Source organism: Leptidea sinapis, chromosome 23 (genome assembly GCF_905404315.1).
Source record: "Leptidea sinapis chromosome 23, ilLepSina1.1, whole genome shotgun sequence".
Classification (NCBI taxonomy): domain Eukaryota; kingdom Metazoa; phylum Arthropoda; class Insecta; order Lepidoptera; family Pieridae; genus Leptidea; species Leptidea sinapis.
The window spans coordinates 7,128,242-7,146,443 of NC_066287.1; the positions used below are offsets into that span (position 1 = coordinate 7,128,242).

The 18,202-nt window shown below is 35.3% G+C and overlaps 2 protein-coding genes across 2 annotated transcripts in view; one reads left to right on the forward strand and one right to left on the reverse strand.

Annotated features, from left to right (window-relative positions):
- LOC126971160 (pseudouridine-5'-phosphate glycosidase) overlaps window positions 1-18,202 on the reverse strand; it is a 263,833-nt gene that overhangs the window by 46,432 nt on the left and 199,199 nt on the right. Inside the window, exon 7 of the mRNA XM_050817314.1 lies at window positions 1,512-1,686. Within this exon, the coding sequence (XP_050673271.1) occupies window positions 1,512-1,686 (175 nt within the window). The remainder of the gene's footprint in view (window positions 1-1,511; window positions 1,687-18,202) is intronic.
- LOC126971171 (uncharacterized) overlaps window positions 13,244-18,202 on the forward strand; it is a 152,610-nt gene continuing 147,651 nt past the window's right edge. Inside the window, exon 1 of the mRNA XM_050817339.1 lies at window positions 13,244-13,475. The gene's annotated coding sequence lies outside the window, so the exon portion shown is untranslated. The remainder of the gene's footprint in view (window positions 13,476-18,202) is intronic.

Consider the following 18,202-nt stretch of genomic DNA (forward strand, 5'->3'; position numbering starts at 1 on the left):
AATATAATATGTAGTAAAGTGTCCCTCTGAAATATGGAATGTAGATAGTTGTTTAATTTGTGGAATTATTTATATCAAGTACTAGCTGACCCAACAGACGCTGTTCTGTTAATAGAAATTAATATGATGTAATATTGTAATTCGCGGGGATTAATGTAGTCCATCATTAATCCCTCGGAAATGTGTCTTGGTTGTGATCTTATACATACCCTTCAACTATACTATATATACACTATAACTACAACTATAGTAGACATATTACAATGTCACTAAAACCAGGCCGTTAAATTGTAAGAAATGAAGAAGATTGATAATCAACCGTTAAATTGTAATATCACGGCTTTGGCAATCTTCCTACGACATATATAAAAATGTAGAGTATAAGTTTTAGTATACCTATTCTGATATACCTTGCTCTGATTCACACAAGGCTAACGAAAATAGACAAATCATTCAGAGGACAATGTGTCCGTTTTTATAATAAAATCCCTGAAGAAATTTGCAAACTACAATTAAAAAAGTTTAAAATATTTGTTAAACAGAAACTTTTAAAAAAAGCTTATTATACAATTAAAGATTATATAACAGATAAAAGTGAGATTGAGATTGAGATTGCTTATAATTAGGGTGATTTGAGTGAATGTATCTGAAAGCTATTGAAACAAGCTATATGACAATGCAAAATAAACTATCTTATAAACAAAATGAGGCTCAGAACTTGGTGAGGGTATAGTGTGCCGTACGGCACTCTCGGTTTTGGTGTATCTGAAGTGCCTTGGGGCATTGCCGATTTCGGAAGGTTAAATACGGACAATGGCGGGTATTGCTTCGCTGTATTATTACACGATTACACCTAATGTGCGTTTTCGGAAAAACTTCGGAAAAGTAATACTTTAATGAGAAGAATATTTTAGAGCTTTTTAATGTACCTACTTTTACAGTTTCAGCATTTTACATTATATTTTATACAATGTATGTATACAATGTATATATGCATGTTTTGACTTATTTGTGCAAAGGATGCCGGCTAGATTATGGGTGGTGAAGCAGTAATGCGTAAGCGTTATTGTGTTTTTGGTCTGAAGGGCGCCGTAGCTAGTGAAATTACTGGGCAAATGAGACTTAACATCTTATGCCTCAACGTGACAAGTGCAATTGTAGTGCCGCTCACAATTTTTGGGTTTTTCAAGAATCCTGAGCGGCACTGCATTGTAATGGGCGGGGCATATCAATTACTATCAACTGAATGTGCTGCTCGTCTCGTCCGAATCACAGTAATGCTTAAACATATCTGCTTCATGTCAGAAATAGGCGCCGTTGTGGTACCCATGTAGTAAAGCAATTTATCTACAAAGTCACAATTTCTTATACTTACTCTGTGACGTCACATATATCTGCTGTGTAGGGGCCATTCGTAATCCGTGTTACTGTCGGACTATTTACTGTAAAACAAACATTAACTACAACATATCGTGCGGGCAATAACAATAACTCATTCCCAAGTTTATTACCGTCCAGTACAAGTCCTGGAATGAGGTTTTGTATGAACACGCCATCAGTGTCCTCCCCCAATGCCGTGAGTAGTTTAGTACGTCCGTTCTGCAGGCGCCATAGCGCTTCAGCAATGTTGCGTGCGACCCCGCCGGCGCAGTGTTCCATTTTACTTGCATGGGTACTGCCATCCAGCTGAAACAAATTGTCTTTATTAGAACACAAATACACAAGGTGAGCTGCCGTTCGTTCGAGGGAAAATTGCGTCGTCACGATTGTACAAATCAAATCAAATCAAAAATATTTTATTTCATAGGTAAATCATATTACACTGGGACGTATATCCTGAAAAACGTTCCAAGCCACAAACATCACATTTTGAGGAATTCGTGTTTAAAGTTTAATAAATATTAGTGTATTCCATACATGTGGGTTGGGCTACTAACTCATGATGCTATTTAAAGAGTGACAGTAGGGCTGCCATTTTTTGTCAGTCCGTTAATATGAATCACGTGACTAGTTTTGTGTTCCTAACTCAATTTCGAAATAATTGTGGTGTGGAACGTTATTCTGGATATACGTCGTTCTATATATAGAATATGTCAGTCTTTTTTCATACAGCTCATTCGGAAGGCAGATTTCCTTAGAGAAGAACGAGCAAGAAACTCTAAGTTTGCTTTTTTCAAAACAAATTAGGTATTACAAGTTCTTATTTTTAATGCAACTCACAAATCATTTCAATTACAATATATGCAAAGTGATGCAACAAAAATACTCAAACGTCATAAACTAATTGATTACACGAGTAAGTAAAAAAAAAGTAAATTAATAATTAAAACTAGGCGTTATTGAGTACAGTCAATCCACACTATGTATAGCGCATATAGCAGAACTGTCAAACCGTGCGTCAAATTCTCTGATAGAAAATATGTCGATACAAAACAAATATAGCAAATAAAAGTAATTATGGATCCGCAATCGAAATAAAAACTATCCTATCTCTCAGTTTGGACTAAACTGCATTCCATGAAGTAATCCCCATTAAAATCCGTTCATTAGTTTATGAGTTCACTGGAAACAAACATCAGGACACTGGATTTAAATTTATTAAGATATCAAAAACGCTCCATGATGCATTCAAGAACGGCATATTATGACGACCATAAAATAGACTGTTTTCTCTTCTCGAACTTCTTTGTTTTTCATCTCTTAAAAACAAAGACCGATTTGATCTCTATTCTAATATCAGTCGAGATAACGTTAACTACGAAATGACATGTCAATTTGCAAACAAATGCGACAAATATTGCACGTAAGATTTCGAACGATATGATAGTTAGGGCCAACTCTTGTTTGCCTCTGAAATAAAAAAATATGACAGAAAACTTTTTACATAATTTATTAATTACAGTTAAAATTTATGGTGGTCATAATATGCGCCTCCTGAATGCATCATGGAGGCTTTCTATTACGGGCTTATGATATGTGAGTATGAAATCAAATCAAATTCAAAATCACTTTATTCATGCAGGTGACGGAAATGACACTTATAAATGTCAAAAAAATACTTTTCTTGTTAAATTCACCACCACTTCGTAAAGGGTTGAGCTAATGAGAAGTAGCAAGGAAGATAAAGTAGTGTATGTAATTAGTAATTAGGCATTGAAACACTCGTGTTTAATGCCCTTCATTATGAGTCACACATTGGGCTACGTCACATATTATATTATTATTATATAAAAATGTGAAAATCGATTTATTTTATATATTTATTTTTAGAGCTGGTGTATAATAATCGCAACGTTGCATGGCTGTTGTGGCAACACTGCAGGACGTAAATACCCGTACATGTCAGGAGGTAGGAGGGGCGTGTTGTGCATGTGGCATGCGATTTATTCAACACGCGTTATCGCTACGGGAGTTCGCTCACTCCTGTGTAAATTGTAATTTAAACTTTCTGTGTTAAACGCCGCGCCGGCTGAGGCATAAACATATCCACCAGTGTACAGTTTGAATACATTTTAAAGCAAGCGAAATTCGCTTAAACTCAATTATCAACATTGTTTTAAGAAGGTTTTAACGAAAGTACAAAGTCCAGCAGGGCTATTGTACTAAATTATAATAATAGTTTAAAAAAAACTAAAAAACACACTAAAAAGCACAAAATTCTCTTTGGTATTCGAAAATTTAATAATATTAGATAAATAGGTTAAGATAATGGCTGAAGTTTAAAATTAATATCATTTCCTCGGCGTATCGTCCGACGATACATGAAAATTATATAAATTAACAAAAATCTTATTTTGCAAATTGAAAAATGGAATAATTTTATCAAATTAATGTATTATCATCGGTCCTCCATAAATCTACGAAGTTTGAACGTAATCGGGCCGTTTAAAGTGGGTCAAAATCACTCCCAAATGAGTCGGTTACAAACAAATATACATACAGCTAATAAAAACCGTGTAAATACTCCAACTGTACTACAACACCTGTCAAAAAGATCAAACTTTGACATATCGGTATTCCACTGAGCACGTTTGTTGCGGTTTTTTTGCAGGAACTCTGCAGTGAATATACTGCACTGCAACTGCACGCTTACTGCAAAATAATCGTATTCTGCTAATTTATTTAAGGCGCCGTAGCAAGTGAAATTACTGGGCAAATGATCCTCCTCAAGTGTAGATTGTAGGCAGTTGTAGTGCCGCAGGTCGTTTCAATTACCATCAACTGAACGTCCTGCTCGCCACGTCCCTTATCTTCATAAAAATAAAAATATTAAACACGTAATTATAGCAGTTATTCTGCAGGTTTCTTGAAGTTGATCCTGAGCAACTTTCTTCTGGCGATACAAGAAGTGTTAATTACATGATAGAAGTCAGGGTTCTACACCCAGGAACAACGGGAACGTCAGTCAATCCGTCTGTAACATGTGGTTCTGTTTCACACATCGCAATAGTAAGACTGATAATATTTTGAGATTTTAGAGTATGCCGCTATAGTAAAAAATATACTCGATACAGAGACTCGCGGTTAACTAGTTTTAAATACAAAATCACTCAGTCATAGGGACTGCCGTTAAAAGTGAAAACTTATAACTAAATAAATATTGACACACTTTTACACAAAATATTATGTTGCTACAAACTAGACACAGCCTGTACTATACTTAAACATACATAAATACATGTAAACATCCATGACTCGGAAACAAACATCCATATTCATCATGTAAATGTGTGCACTTACTGCTACTGGGATTCCCCGGACCTCTAACTCAGTAGGCATGTCACTAAAAACTGGGCTATAGGGGTCGTCAACTATAGAATACCAATACTTGCTTCAGAACTATATAAAATTGATATAGCTTTACCACTGGCACAAGAGAGAAGCTTTTTTTTCTATTTAAAAGAGGGCGACAGGCAAGAGACTCGTGAGATGGGAAGTGATAAAATTCCATCTGAAACAAGTTCACATCTGGCATTCTATAAGCGCGCGTTTTGCAAGAATCTTCTTGCTTCGCACAGCAACTTTGCGGATTCAAATACCGGCTGTTGTTTTCCAGAACCGATACGACTTAGGGACCTTCAAGACTAGAGACTACTCCCAAGTTAAGGGCTGGTAACACATCTCTTGATTTCTCTTATTTCGGATGTCCATGGATGGGTCACACCAATTTCCATCACGCGAGCTTATAACCTACTTGCCCCCTCTTATATAAAGAAATGAGGTAGAAGAACCATAGTTACCAACATAGCCCAAATTATTGTGAAACTGAAGTGGCAGAGCACATATTTCGACGGACAGATGGCCGTTCGGACAGTAAAGTCCTCGAATGGCGACCACGTAGCGTAAGACGCAGTGTTCGTATGCCCTCACAAGATGGTCCGAAGATTTGGTCCGGAATACGTTGGATGAGGGTAGCGAAGGACTGATATCGTAGAGATCTTTTTACTATAGAAATTTACATCATTGTATAAGAAGTTTTATTTTCTAGACATTAATGTAGCATATATTCCACCTTCGCACGACACGCCACAAGTTAGGATATCATCCCCACCATCTGGATGTGTGGCGGTCCTCCACAGTGCGGTTTTCAAGGAGCTTTCTCCCTCGTACTACAAAGCTGTGGAATGAGCTTCCTTGTGCGGTGTTTCCGGGACGATACGACATGGGTACTCTGGTGTTGCAAGAGAATGTGGGCGGCGGTGATCACTTAACAACAGGTGACCCGTACGCTCGTTTGTCCTACTATTCCATAAAACAAAAATGTAGCATAAGTAGAGCACACGGCACTGCGTCTGTCGTATGGCACGCTACTGTCCTACCTACACTCAACATATTTGTGATTTAATGTATCTACCTTAAGTATGTTATTATGTGAAAACATGCAATTTTTAGTCGTCACTAAAAGAATAAATATTAAAACTTGCGTATTACTTCGTGTAACTGGGTGTTTTATGACTGCTATCTAATATATTTTTATTGAATTAGGCGTTACTTTGTGGAAATCCATAATTATACAAATGATTTAAGTTTTCTTTAGTGTTAATTCCACCAATATTTGTTTTTAAAACAATTCGACACGTGTTTCGCCTACACGAGGCATCCTCAGGACGTGTTGTCTCGCCAAAATCTGGCACGAGACTCTAGACCTAGAGTCCATAGAATTAACACTAAAGAAAACTTAAATAATTTGTATGCTATCTAATACGCAAATAGGCAAATTATATTTATTATTTAAATATTTATCTTTTATTTAACTTTGTATAAGCCAGTTAAAATATGTTTCTACATAATATTATATATTCTGAGTTGCATTTTAGCGTTTATATCAATATCCTTTTCATAACTGAGTGAAAATTCATAGAATTTTAATATTTTATTTTATTAGTTACGTCTGAGTTTTGAGCCGTGATTTACATTATTATATTTTTTACTATTAATGGACTTACATGATACTTACATTAAATAAATAAAATAAATTAAAAAAGCCTTTTATTCCCTTAAAAAATAAAAAAAAATATACACCTAGGCTATGTTTAGTGATTTTCATTATTATAACACTAGAAATAAGGGGTTGCTTGTAACTAACTCTAGTAGGCTTCATAAGATACATAATAGCTTTAAGGGTAAATGTATACACTTCTATAATAGCCACTGTTCAGGCATTATCTATAAATAAATTTAAATGTTTAATAAAAAAAATTGCCCTGTCGTAAATCCTATTACTCCACAGCCGAATATCTAAATGAACGGTCAGCCTGGGACTAGATTGTGATAATTTCATACCGATAGAAATGAATGTACAATATTGTATATTTTTATTGAAAAGAGCGCAAAAAAAGAATGCTGGGAGAGTTTCTTGCGCCGCTTCTTCTCCCTCAGAGCGCCATTTGTTTCCGAAGCGGTAGTAGTATCTAGTATATTAGAAATGACATCAAAAAGAATTCTAAAGGAATCAATATTGAGAAAATAAATGCCTTTAATGCCTTTATGCTTATTGGTAAGTATTCCAGTCTATGCTTAATGTCTATGTTAACAAGCTCATTTTCAATGAAAACATATCAAGTTATCTGTTTATTTACAATCGCAATGAGTTTCAGATGACGTGGTAATTAACTTCATATTAATAGCGTTCGTCGGTATGCATCAGAGATTAATTAATCTATTTACAATATCTATGCAAATATTTAACACAATTACCCGAACTAGGGTTGGGTTCATATATTAAAAACCGGACTTAAGTAGGAATGGTTCCCTATCATTGTACAACTTGTACAGTACAAGATATCTAATATATAAAATTCTCATGTCGCGGTGTTTGTAGTTAAACTCCTTCGAAACGGCTTGACCGATTCTCATGAATTTTTGCATATTGTGTAGGTCTGAGAATCGGACAACATCTATTTTTCATCCCCCTAAAAGTTAAGGGTGGTCCACGACATTTTTTTTTTATTTTTTTTTTTAAATTTGTTTGATTATGAGTCAGCATTAAAAAATACATACAACTTCAAATTTTCACCCATCTACGATTAACAGTTACTTTTGTATCGCATTTTAATATCGGCAATACAACGTTTGCTGGGTCAGCTCGTTACACTATATTATTTTACAACACTTTTGCAAAAGAAATATTTACATGGCAGCCATATTGGAAATCACCTAATTCGTAAACTAGTAAAATATAAAGATATGCTGAAAATTCTTGAAGTACACGTCAATTACGAACCCATTATTGAAAATTTTGATTTGATTTCATTAGTTTAAAAAATTTCAAAAAGCTCGGTAAGAACATCAGGAGGTCATCCCAACAGACGTTGTCCTGTATACACGTCTTAAATTTGACTTATCGGTCCAGCCGTTAGGAGACGTTCACGAACGTACACATGGGCAGGAGAATTATATATGGACTCATTCTCAAATTCACTGAAACACCCAAAAAATCATCAAAATCAGTCCAGCCGTTTAGGAGGTAGTTCAATTGTGAATTTAAACCATCCTCGAACTCACTTGAAGTCACATTAAAAAAAATCATTTATTTTTATGAAAATAAGGGACGAGACGAGCAGGACGTTCAGCTCACAGTGCCCCTCACGATTTTTGAAACCCAAAAAAATTCTGAGTACCTTGACTAGCTACGGCGCCGTTCAGACCGAAACACAGTAATGTGTACAAATTACTGCTTCATGGCAGAAATAGGCGCCGTTGTGGTACCTATAATCTATCCGGCTTCCTGTGCAAAGGAGCCTCCTACTGGTAATAGAAGAAGATAACTAGGGGTATTGAGCCGTCGGTCATTTTCAAGATACTTCAAAAGCAAGGAATCAGTCATATAATATTGACATAATATAATATTGACACACTTTTTACACAAATTATCTTGCCCCAAGTTAATGCATAAGCATCTAAGTATAGCCTGTGTTATGGGATACAAGACAATGATATATTTAATACAATATACTTACTTAAACATACATAAATACATTTAAACATCCATGACTCGGCAACAAACATCCATATTCACCATATAAATGCTTGCACCTACCGGGATTCGAACCCGGGACCTCTAGCTTAGTAGGTAGGATCGCTAACCACTCGGCTATACAGGTCGTCATATGTTCGTATCGTACAATCAACAGATCTACACATACTTTATCGAGGACCTTTAAGGCCCGGATTCCACCAAAGCGGAGAGGAGATGCAAGCTGTGTTTATAACAACGTTTTTGGGTGTGCGAGGCGAGGGGAGAAGGCATTGGGGAAAACCGGCCGCCCGCCTACAAGCATCTCAATCTGCCGCGCCGTTTAATCGCTCGACGCGGCGCAAAATTCTATAGACAAATGAGACATCTCTTCTCCTCTCCGCATCATCCATTTCCACCAAAGCTAAGCGGAGAGGAGATGTATAAATAACGAAATCTGATTGGATATCACAATACATCTCCTCTCCTCTCCGCTTTGGTGGATACAGGGCCTAAAGATGTGTGGCCGCGTGCTGTCGGAACTACGATAGCTGCTCATTCCGATTCACCAACGAAACACTCATTTTTATCGCGAGATATGAACAGTTCCACTAGGCCTCTATTGCGCATCATCAAAGAAAGCCAGAAGCTTGGTGCTTATCTTAGAGAAACTTGTATACAAAAGGGTACTGTTAAAAATCTGAATACTGGATCTAAATAACCCTTGGGACTGAACTGCTGGGCTGTTACGTGTCTGTCTCAGATTGTAAATGTAATAATAGATAAATGATTTAAATGTAAAGAAAGCCTGATACGAATTGCCCTAAAGGATTTGAGCTTTTAATTAACCTTAATAAAAAAATTAATATTAATTATAATTATGAGTTATTTATGTAAATTTAAAGAAAATGACCAAATTGTATGTAAAGGCATTTAGTGAGTAATGCATAATATTATCATTATTCTGCGTCAGTCATGATTTAGTTGGTGTCTTATCAAGGTGTCACAAAACTTCATTTTTGTGTAAAAGCGGTGTAGACTTCAGCCGAAGTTTATAAACAGACTGATGATGATCTTGTTGGGAGACCTCCTAGCAATTCGCTCTTAAAATATATCTTGAACTTTCCAGCAAGACTCTGCTACAAGCAACAAGGCAGAAACTACTAGAAGCTGAAAGAAAGAGCTGAAGACTGACCCTCATCTAGCCCAGGTCTGGACCCCTTGACTACAGTTTATTGTCACTTGCAGAAAACATAGCCTGCTAAGCAATACTCCAACATCGAATCACTTGGAAAATCTGTAGAACAAGCTGTGACTAAATTTCCCATTGAAAGACTGTGTAAATCCGTAGATTTGCGGCCAGATGGATTAAAGGCCTGCATTTTAAGCCAAAAGTTTCTTTATAATTACAATAAAGGACGAGACGAGCAGGACGATCAGATAATGGTAATTGATACGCTCTGCCCATAATAATGTAGTGCCGCTCAGAATTTTTGAAGATCCCAAATATTCTGATCGGCAATACAATTGCGCTAGTCTCCTTGAGACATAAGATGTTAAGTCTTATTTGCCCAGTAATTTCACTAGCTACGGCGCCGTTCAGACCGAAACACAATAATGCTTACACATTACTGCTTTACGGCAGAAGTAGGCACCGTTGTGGTACTCATAATCTAGCCGGCAAAGTAGCCTTCCACTCCCAGTAGTCATTACGAATATAATTATTTTTATTTATTACTGAGACTTCAATAAAAACATATAAGTTTTATTAACATTGCATAACATTATAAAAAATATATGCATTTTTATTTGTAGCAGAGACCAGACTAGGTACAGTAAGTAGTAAGCCACTAGTCATGAAATCCTTAGCACATGGAGCTAAATACACGAAAATAAAAAATAAAAAACTTTTTTCTGCTATTACACTTAACTGAAACGGATTGATTGATTTTTTGGGACCTTTAGTAACGACTACTATAGTTAGATATGTCGTAGGTCAATATAAAATATACCTAGATTTATTATAATATCACATTATAGTGTACCAATACTAGTCCGTTAAATTGTAATATCACGAACGCTTTTCTACAGAAAAACATAAAATATACTTACAATGTCGTAAGCAATAATAAGGATAAGAGAATTTAGAAGCAGAAAAATATTATTAAAACGAGATAAATCCTTCCAGTCAGCTGAGTATAATAATATGAAGGCAGCAAGATTGCGATCTACTACAATATCATTTTGTTGCATTCCTAAGAAAGGAAACAGTATATTGTAGAGTATTCCTTCATTTCTTTTACTTGATTTTCTGTGGAATTTATATAAACAATGTTTTATGATAGGTACTTGTTCGCTGCAAAGATTAAAAATGTCAATATCATTATAACAACAAATCAAATCTTATATCAAATCTTATTAAGCATCATGGGGAAGTGTACCAAGAATACTGGCAGCATTTCCACGTTGGATAGCTAGGCAGATTCGTTGACCGAAATACGTACCAGCGCTTTGGTTGCCAGTTGCCCAATTGAGGTGAGAAGTTAGTAATTTGTACATTCTCCGGGGCTATGGGCCCCACGGGCGAAGTGTCTCGACACCAAACGGCACAAAGATGTAAGACTCAAACCGTGTAAAATATTTTAAACAAGATATAGGTGGAAGTCAAAAGTAAGCCAAAAACTACCATACGAAAACCATTTTTTAAATATTATATTATATCATAAACATACTAATCGAAACAGTGAACAACAAACAACTTTTAAAACATATATCGATAGACTCAAATCACTTCACAAATGCGATTTTTAAAATTTCTCGTCACCAAAAAATTTAAAAATAATTGTAAAAATGATTATAGAAAATTATTTAAAATATGTAAAGTAAGCCAGTAAGCTTAAAACATAAGTACTTATTAGCCATTAACAATCATGGCAATCAAGAAAATAACCCAATTATGCACAACCACGATACTCGGTTGATGTCCGCTGGTAAGTTCGAGGTTCCTAGAATCAATAACTACTACGGAGACAGAACTTTAAAAAACGCCTACCTTATCTATTAAACAGCTTGCATGAGGACATCCGACTAAAAACCAGTAAAAGAAAATTGAAACTAAACTTAAGAAATATTTATTGTCAACACTGCCTTAAAATTAAAATTAGTTTTTTTATTATATTTTTATCAATATTTGTTAATTACACTTCTATAAAATAAATGATCTAATAAGCATTAATGTATTACAAGAGACTCGATCCTGCAGACAAACTGTCCAAACAGTTTTGCGGGACTATGTTAGCTTTTAACATTCTTTCTGTAGATGATTAATAGTATAAATAAATAAAATAAATAATAAGGTGCACTCCTACCTCCGAAACAAGAGAGTATAGGCCGCTAATGTCACATACCATCAGATGCTTATATGTATGCTGCTTTCAAAGTCAAAGTCAACTATAACCATACAACTATAAGAGGAATAAGAATGGTCCTAGGATTGAACCCTGAGGCACGCCCATCCGCATCACGGCTCGAGATTAATGGTCATTATTAATTACTACTGCCTTTTATGCCGCCTCTTCCATGAACCGTAGGTTTATAAAAATATACAAACCAATATCTGTCTAATATTTCAAGTATCTTGGCAACACTCCCCGATAAGAGACAAACAATGAAGCAACGTCTCTACGCAACGCCAGGCGATCGAAACATTCATAAAAGAACTTGTTTTTCAAATTTTTTAATGAATCTAAAATTTTAATGTTAATGGTAAATAGCTGCCTATGTATGATATTTAATGAAGAAAATGAAAGATGCTCTCATCTATCCCTACTACTCGGCTAATTCGAGTTAGTAGTACCATTGTGGGGCGATGTATATGCTTTTACAACAGGATCCCAGAAAATGTTCAAAAGAAATGTATTACGAAATTCAAAAACGATTAAATTACGAAAAAAATGTGTGATAAAGGTTACTTTAGCATAAATGACTTCTTATTAATACCACAGATTGGGAATGGAGCTACCTTTTTAAATTTAAAAATATTCGAATCATATTTAAGAGCCCGATATAAGCACTTTTTTTGAGATTTTAAACATATTATATCTATTATGAATAGTTATCGAACTCTATCAAAGATAACATCATTAGCTAAGAAATACAGTTCAAATAGCCTCTTTTGGGAGCGAAGCCTTAAACACCTTTTGCCCAAGGGTGTCGTAAGAGGCGACTAAGGGCTTTTATCAGTGGTAGGCTTCTTTGAACAGGATGCCGACAAGGGTATGGGTACCACAACGGCGCCTTTTTCTGCCGTGAAGCAGTAATGTGTAAACATTATTGTGTTTCGGTCTGAAGGGCGCCGTAGCTAGTGAAATTACTGGGCAAATGAGACTTAACATTTTACGTCTCAAGATGACGAGCGCAATTATTATAGTACAGCTCAGTAATTTAGGGTTTTCCAAGAATCCTGCAGCGGTATTGCATTGAAATGGGCAGGGCGTATCAATTACGATCAGCTGAACGTCTTGCTCGGCTCATCCCTTATTGTTATTTAAAAAAACACTAAATATCTATTTACGACGGGATTCTAATTTAAGAAATAACTACATTTCCTTTTCTTTCTACAATGAAGACAATTATTATGTTGCTGTCATCGTTAACAGTGATTTAATTTTCTATAAAACAGCTGGTTTTTCGATGGTTGGCAATGTGGGAGGGCGCTAGAGGGCGGCGTATCGAACGCGCCCCGCGCTGCCGAAGCGGGAAACCCTACAGAGGCCAGTCCGCCGAAAGATACCGTGCGAAAACGTCGCATCGACCGAATCTCGACCAACTAACCTATCAACACACTCAACTGTGTATTAAATGCACGTGACAATCTAATTACCGCTGTATGCAAGTTAACACACCGCTAGTTGTTGTGGATCAATTGTGTGATTTAAATCAAAATGATTGCTGACATTAGTAAAGTGTTTATCGCGTAAATTGGCAATAGCGGCGGCTTCGCATCAAGTCATGAGATTTGGTATGTTATTTCTTTTATAATTACATAAAATAATTTAATTATAGGATGAGGAATGATTTTAAATCTAATGTGGAATTACGCAGTCTATAGTTATTTAGTCTGGGTGTAAATCATCTCTTCGATAAGCTCAAAAAAGGACAGGATCTTTATATACTTCTTGCAAGAGATCCCTTAATGTTGGCCATATTAAGACGTACATGATCTTAGGTCCTATTGTGATATTACTTTGATTTAAGTATTAAAATAACGTATAATAATAATATGTCTGATCCGTAGCTGAAATAATAATCCAGCTTGATCATAAATTATCAACCAGAGCCCGAAGAACGTAACAAGATCCTAGAATTATTGCTTTTTGCTTAGATAATTAATACGTCAAGATAGAGTCCCTTGCTGTTAGACAACCGATAAAAACAGGCCAAGAATATTAGTTTAGTCTGCGTGACAAGCTACGTCTTACACTCACGATTTGTATGACACTTTATGTTAGTGTGCGTGAATTGCTCAAAATAGAGGTTAGCTCTAAACTCAATTTATTTCGACGTTTTCACAGCTGTCATAGTCATAGACTATCTAGACGTCTAAGGCTTTTTGTTTCTGGCTGTGTTTCACGATAGAATATACTCGAAGACATAAACAACTGCTGGTAATAGAGAACTTGTAAGTCGATGACAATTATCGAAAATAAAATGGAATTGCATTCCGTTCTCAATATAAATCCACGGACTCATCGATATACGTCATGTGGTATTCTAAAATTGAATTATCATTGCAATGTCGTTTGAATTAAATCTTCGCTCGAATGAGTTTCTTTTTAAAAAGTTTTAATTGAATTCTCTATCCAGCTCTGTAATTTATGACATACCATTTCCGAGTCGCGATTTGCTTTACCATTTTAGCTCAGAACAAATGTAGTGCAGAATATATGACATATTTTCATCTAAGTATTTTTCAGGTTCTTGTTTTAATATGTACACAAAATAACATGTCTTTGTTATTTATGTCATGTTTGTCCTGCAAAGTTTGAAATTAAAAGTAAAATTGAGTCTGCAAAAGAAAAACTGTTCTTGTAATAAATAAATCAGCTCTCAAAGTCGCAGGTAGTCACAACTTATATCAGTTTTTGTAAACAACAAAGTTGTTTCTTTTCTGTTCTCTATCAAAACTTCAATCTGACATTTATGTATAATGTATTTTGTTATCCACTTTTAATTTTCTCGTTGTTTTACCAATCTCTGTAACACAAATAAACTATATTTTATACGTTATTATGGTATATATTGCTTTAACTTACTGAATGTGTCTTTATGTCTTTTAAGCTTAGATTAAGTATTGGACTACACTGTGCTCCAACTACATAACGCACTACCTAAGAACAATATCTGTTTTTACTATGGCAACTATTAGATGCTTGTATGCGTGGCATCTTGACACTCAATGGCATCTTTTAAATTTTGTTAACATACGCTTCGTGTTATTTTACATTGAAATGAATACAATACAAAATACTTACTGTTGATATTTGATCTCAGTGTCTTTCTTATTTCTTGTAGTATTATTTTTACAAAGTTTTACTGTGCAACTCGGCATTTTAGTTTCTATTATTAGCAAAGTTTAACAGAACATGTGGCACGTCAACGTCACATATTGTTTGAGACTGGCTCGAGTACGCCCACTTGGGCGTAGTATTAGTTGCCGCACTTTGCGACTGCGCCTGCGGTATGTAGTTAGAGCGCATCGGATGCCAATCCTCAATCTAAGCTTTTAGGTTTTATTACATAATTAAAATATCAATAACATTAAATTTAATTATTTGAATTATTAAAAGATTCTTAAGATTTTTATTGAATAATAAGGGAATGAATAATTCGCTTCAATTGCGTTATCGTTTGCCTGAAAAACTTCTGCGAAAAATCACGTTTCCAGCTCGAATCTAGTTTGTCTCGTTCCAAAAGTTTAAGGAAAAATCCAGTTGAATTTTCACTATTTTCGTTTCAATCAACCTTTTGCGAGTAGCGTTTTTCATTTCCATAATTATTATCCTTTCACAGATCACCTAACTCAATCTGAGCTATAGACATTTTGTGTATTTTCAATTTCATCGCTAAGCTTGGATCACAAATAATTCCAATTATGTAATGATTATTAATGTTGAAAATGAAAGCAAAGAAAGGACATGGAATTTTATAACAGACGAGAAGGGTTCGTGACTTTGCCTGACTTTGTATTATTTCAACCAAATTAACTATTTTGTTTGTAAGCCGATCAAACCGAAGGAATGGAACAAACAATAATTGTTATAAGTTTGCCAAAATAATTGCATTCAAATCGGTAAGCCACGAAAGCGTACACAAGCTGGCAGACAAACCGATAAATAGACGGAATTTATAAAAACTTAGATAATTTATGCATGGATAGAGTCTCTTGCTGGTAAATAACCGATAAAAACAGGCCAGGAATATTAGTTTAGTGTGCGTGACAAGCTACGTCTTACACTCGCGATTTCTATGACACTTAGTGTCAGTGGGCGTGAATTGCTTAAAATAGGGGTTAGTTCTAAAGTCTATTCTAAGTTCTATTCTATAGTCTAAAAAGGAGACGATTTTTGTGAAAGTACATTAGTTTTTCATAAATGTTATGACAAGAAACAGTGATAATATTTATTTCTTTAAATTTTTCTTTGCTTGACTAACCAAGCTGATAGCACGAATCAAAAGGGATTTTCTCCTATAATTGAAACTACAAAGCCTATAACTTGAAATTTGGAAGGTAGGTTGTTTTTAGGACGTAGGTGTCAGCTAAGAAACGGATTTGAGAAACTCCTCCTCTAAGGGGGTGAAAGGGGGGGGGGGGGGGTGTCGATGGTTTTATGAAAGCCCTATGTTTTTGAAGTTAGAGACGTGAAAATCGACATTTAGGTTATTAGCTTTAAATAATAAAAATCTATATAAGTCTTTTTAAGAAATCCCCTTTTAAGGGTGGTAAAATAGGGGGGTAAAGTTTGCAACTGCTAGAATTATACATACGGGTCAGTCGTAACCGTACGCTCGTTTATCCTCATTTTACATAAAAATAAATATGTCAGCCGCTATTAAAATGTTAAACATACCAGCGATATTTATTTTGTATTGTGTTTCTTATAAAACTTAAATTAGCTCCCACCGACGTAATAACACACATTCATTGAATAATTAAGGAAGCACAAAGGCCAAATACCTACAGGCTCTACATGTTATGTAGAGTTAACCTTCGGGAGTGTTCGGGGTTCCAACGGAACTAAACTCTACATTTAGAGATAAGTATGAATAATACAAGGAAAATAGGGGTGTGTATGGCTTTGTGAGATTTCGCTTCAGAAGTTTTCTTCTTTGATTACGCACTGGAAATATAAAACGGGTTTGTTATCTAAAAGGGGTACGTGGGCAAGAATATTATACAAATATTTTAATCCAAGCACTGCTATAGACTAATGTACAATATAATAACGAATATACTAAGAAAGCGTGCGAGGGAGATGAACATCACTAATGGAGGTACAGAAAGATAGAAAAGATAAGCGAATCTATTATTACTAAGTCATAAATGTCAGCCACGCTTGAAATTTGTGCCTTAGTTTTTGAATATTAAACTATCAAGCCGGCTAGGTTCTGAGCGGCACCACATCTGCGCTCGTCACCAAGATGTCAAGTCTCATTTGCCCAGGGACGAGACGAGCAGGACGTTCAGCTGTTGGTAATTGATACGTCCTGCCCATTACAATGCAGTGCCGCTCAGGATCGTTGAAATCACAAAAAATCTGAGCGGCACTACATTTACGGTCGTCACCAAGTTGTCAAGTCACGTCACTAGCTACGGTGCCCTTCAGACCGAAGCACAATAATGTTTACACATTATTGCTTCACGGTAGAAATAGGCACCGTTGTGGTATCCATAATCTAGCCGGCTTCCTGTACAAAGGAGCCTCCCACTGGTAAACTTACATTATAATATTACGGAAAATATAAACTCTTACTGCTGAATATAAAACACATCTCGCTTTAAAATTGAAACAGTTTCAAGGCAAGATAATAAGTGAACTGCAGCGAACTACTTGCAAAGGTATCATTTCAAATACCATCCTATCGAAGGCGACATACAAAATTATTCCAGATAACAAATTTAAGAACAAATTATGCTCGAAACTCAGCTGTATGCCGTATTGCACAAATAAATAACAATGATTATGCTAACTTAGAACTATTTCATTTCTCGAAACAAACTATCAATCTGAAAGAAGAATAATGCATACGCACCCCCTCACACACACTAACATACACACACATAAACACATCACAGGAACAGTTTGACCCTCTATTGTAATTTTAAATATAATCCACTTTTGGCCATATCATTTACTAGGCTTTAATATTTAATTCGACAATTCGTTTTGATACTTCTTACCCTTTTAAATGTACTGTTTATCTCTTTTATTGAATTACAAATAGTTGCCTGTAAGAGATCACTATATAATTGATAAGGCCGCCATTTGCACCATTTATTATGATATAATTATGTACGTTAGTATTTAAATAAGACACTTTTAAAGGATGAAAACGCGTGTAATTGTAACTGTTTTTACATTAGATTTTTGCGTAAAAGTTACATTTTTATATTAGTTAACCTTACGTTTCAAGACCTTTCCAGATCTCGTTTTCAGTGGGACTGTAGAAAAAAAATGTATACTCGCG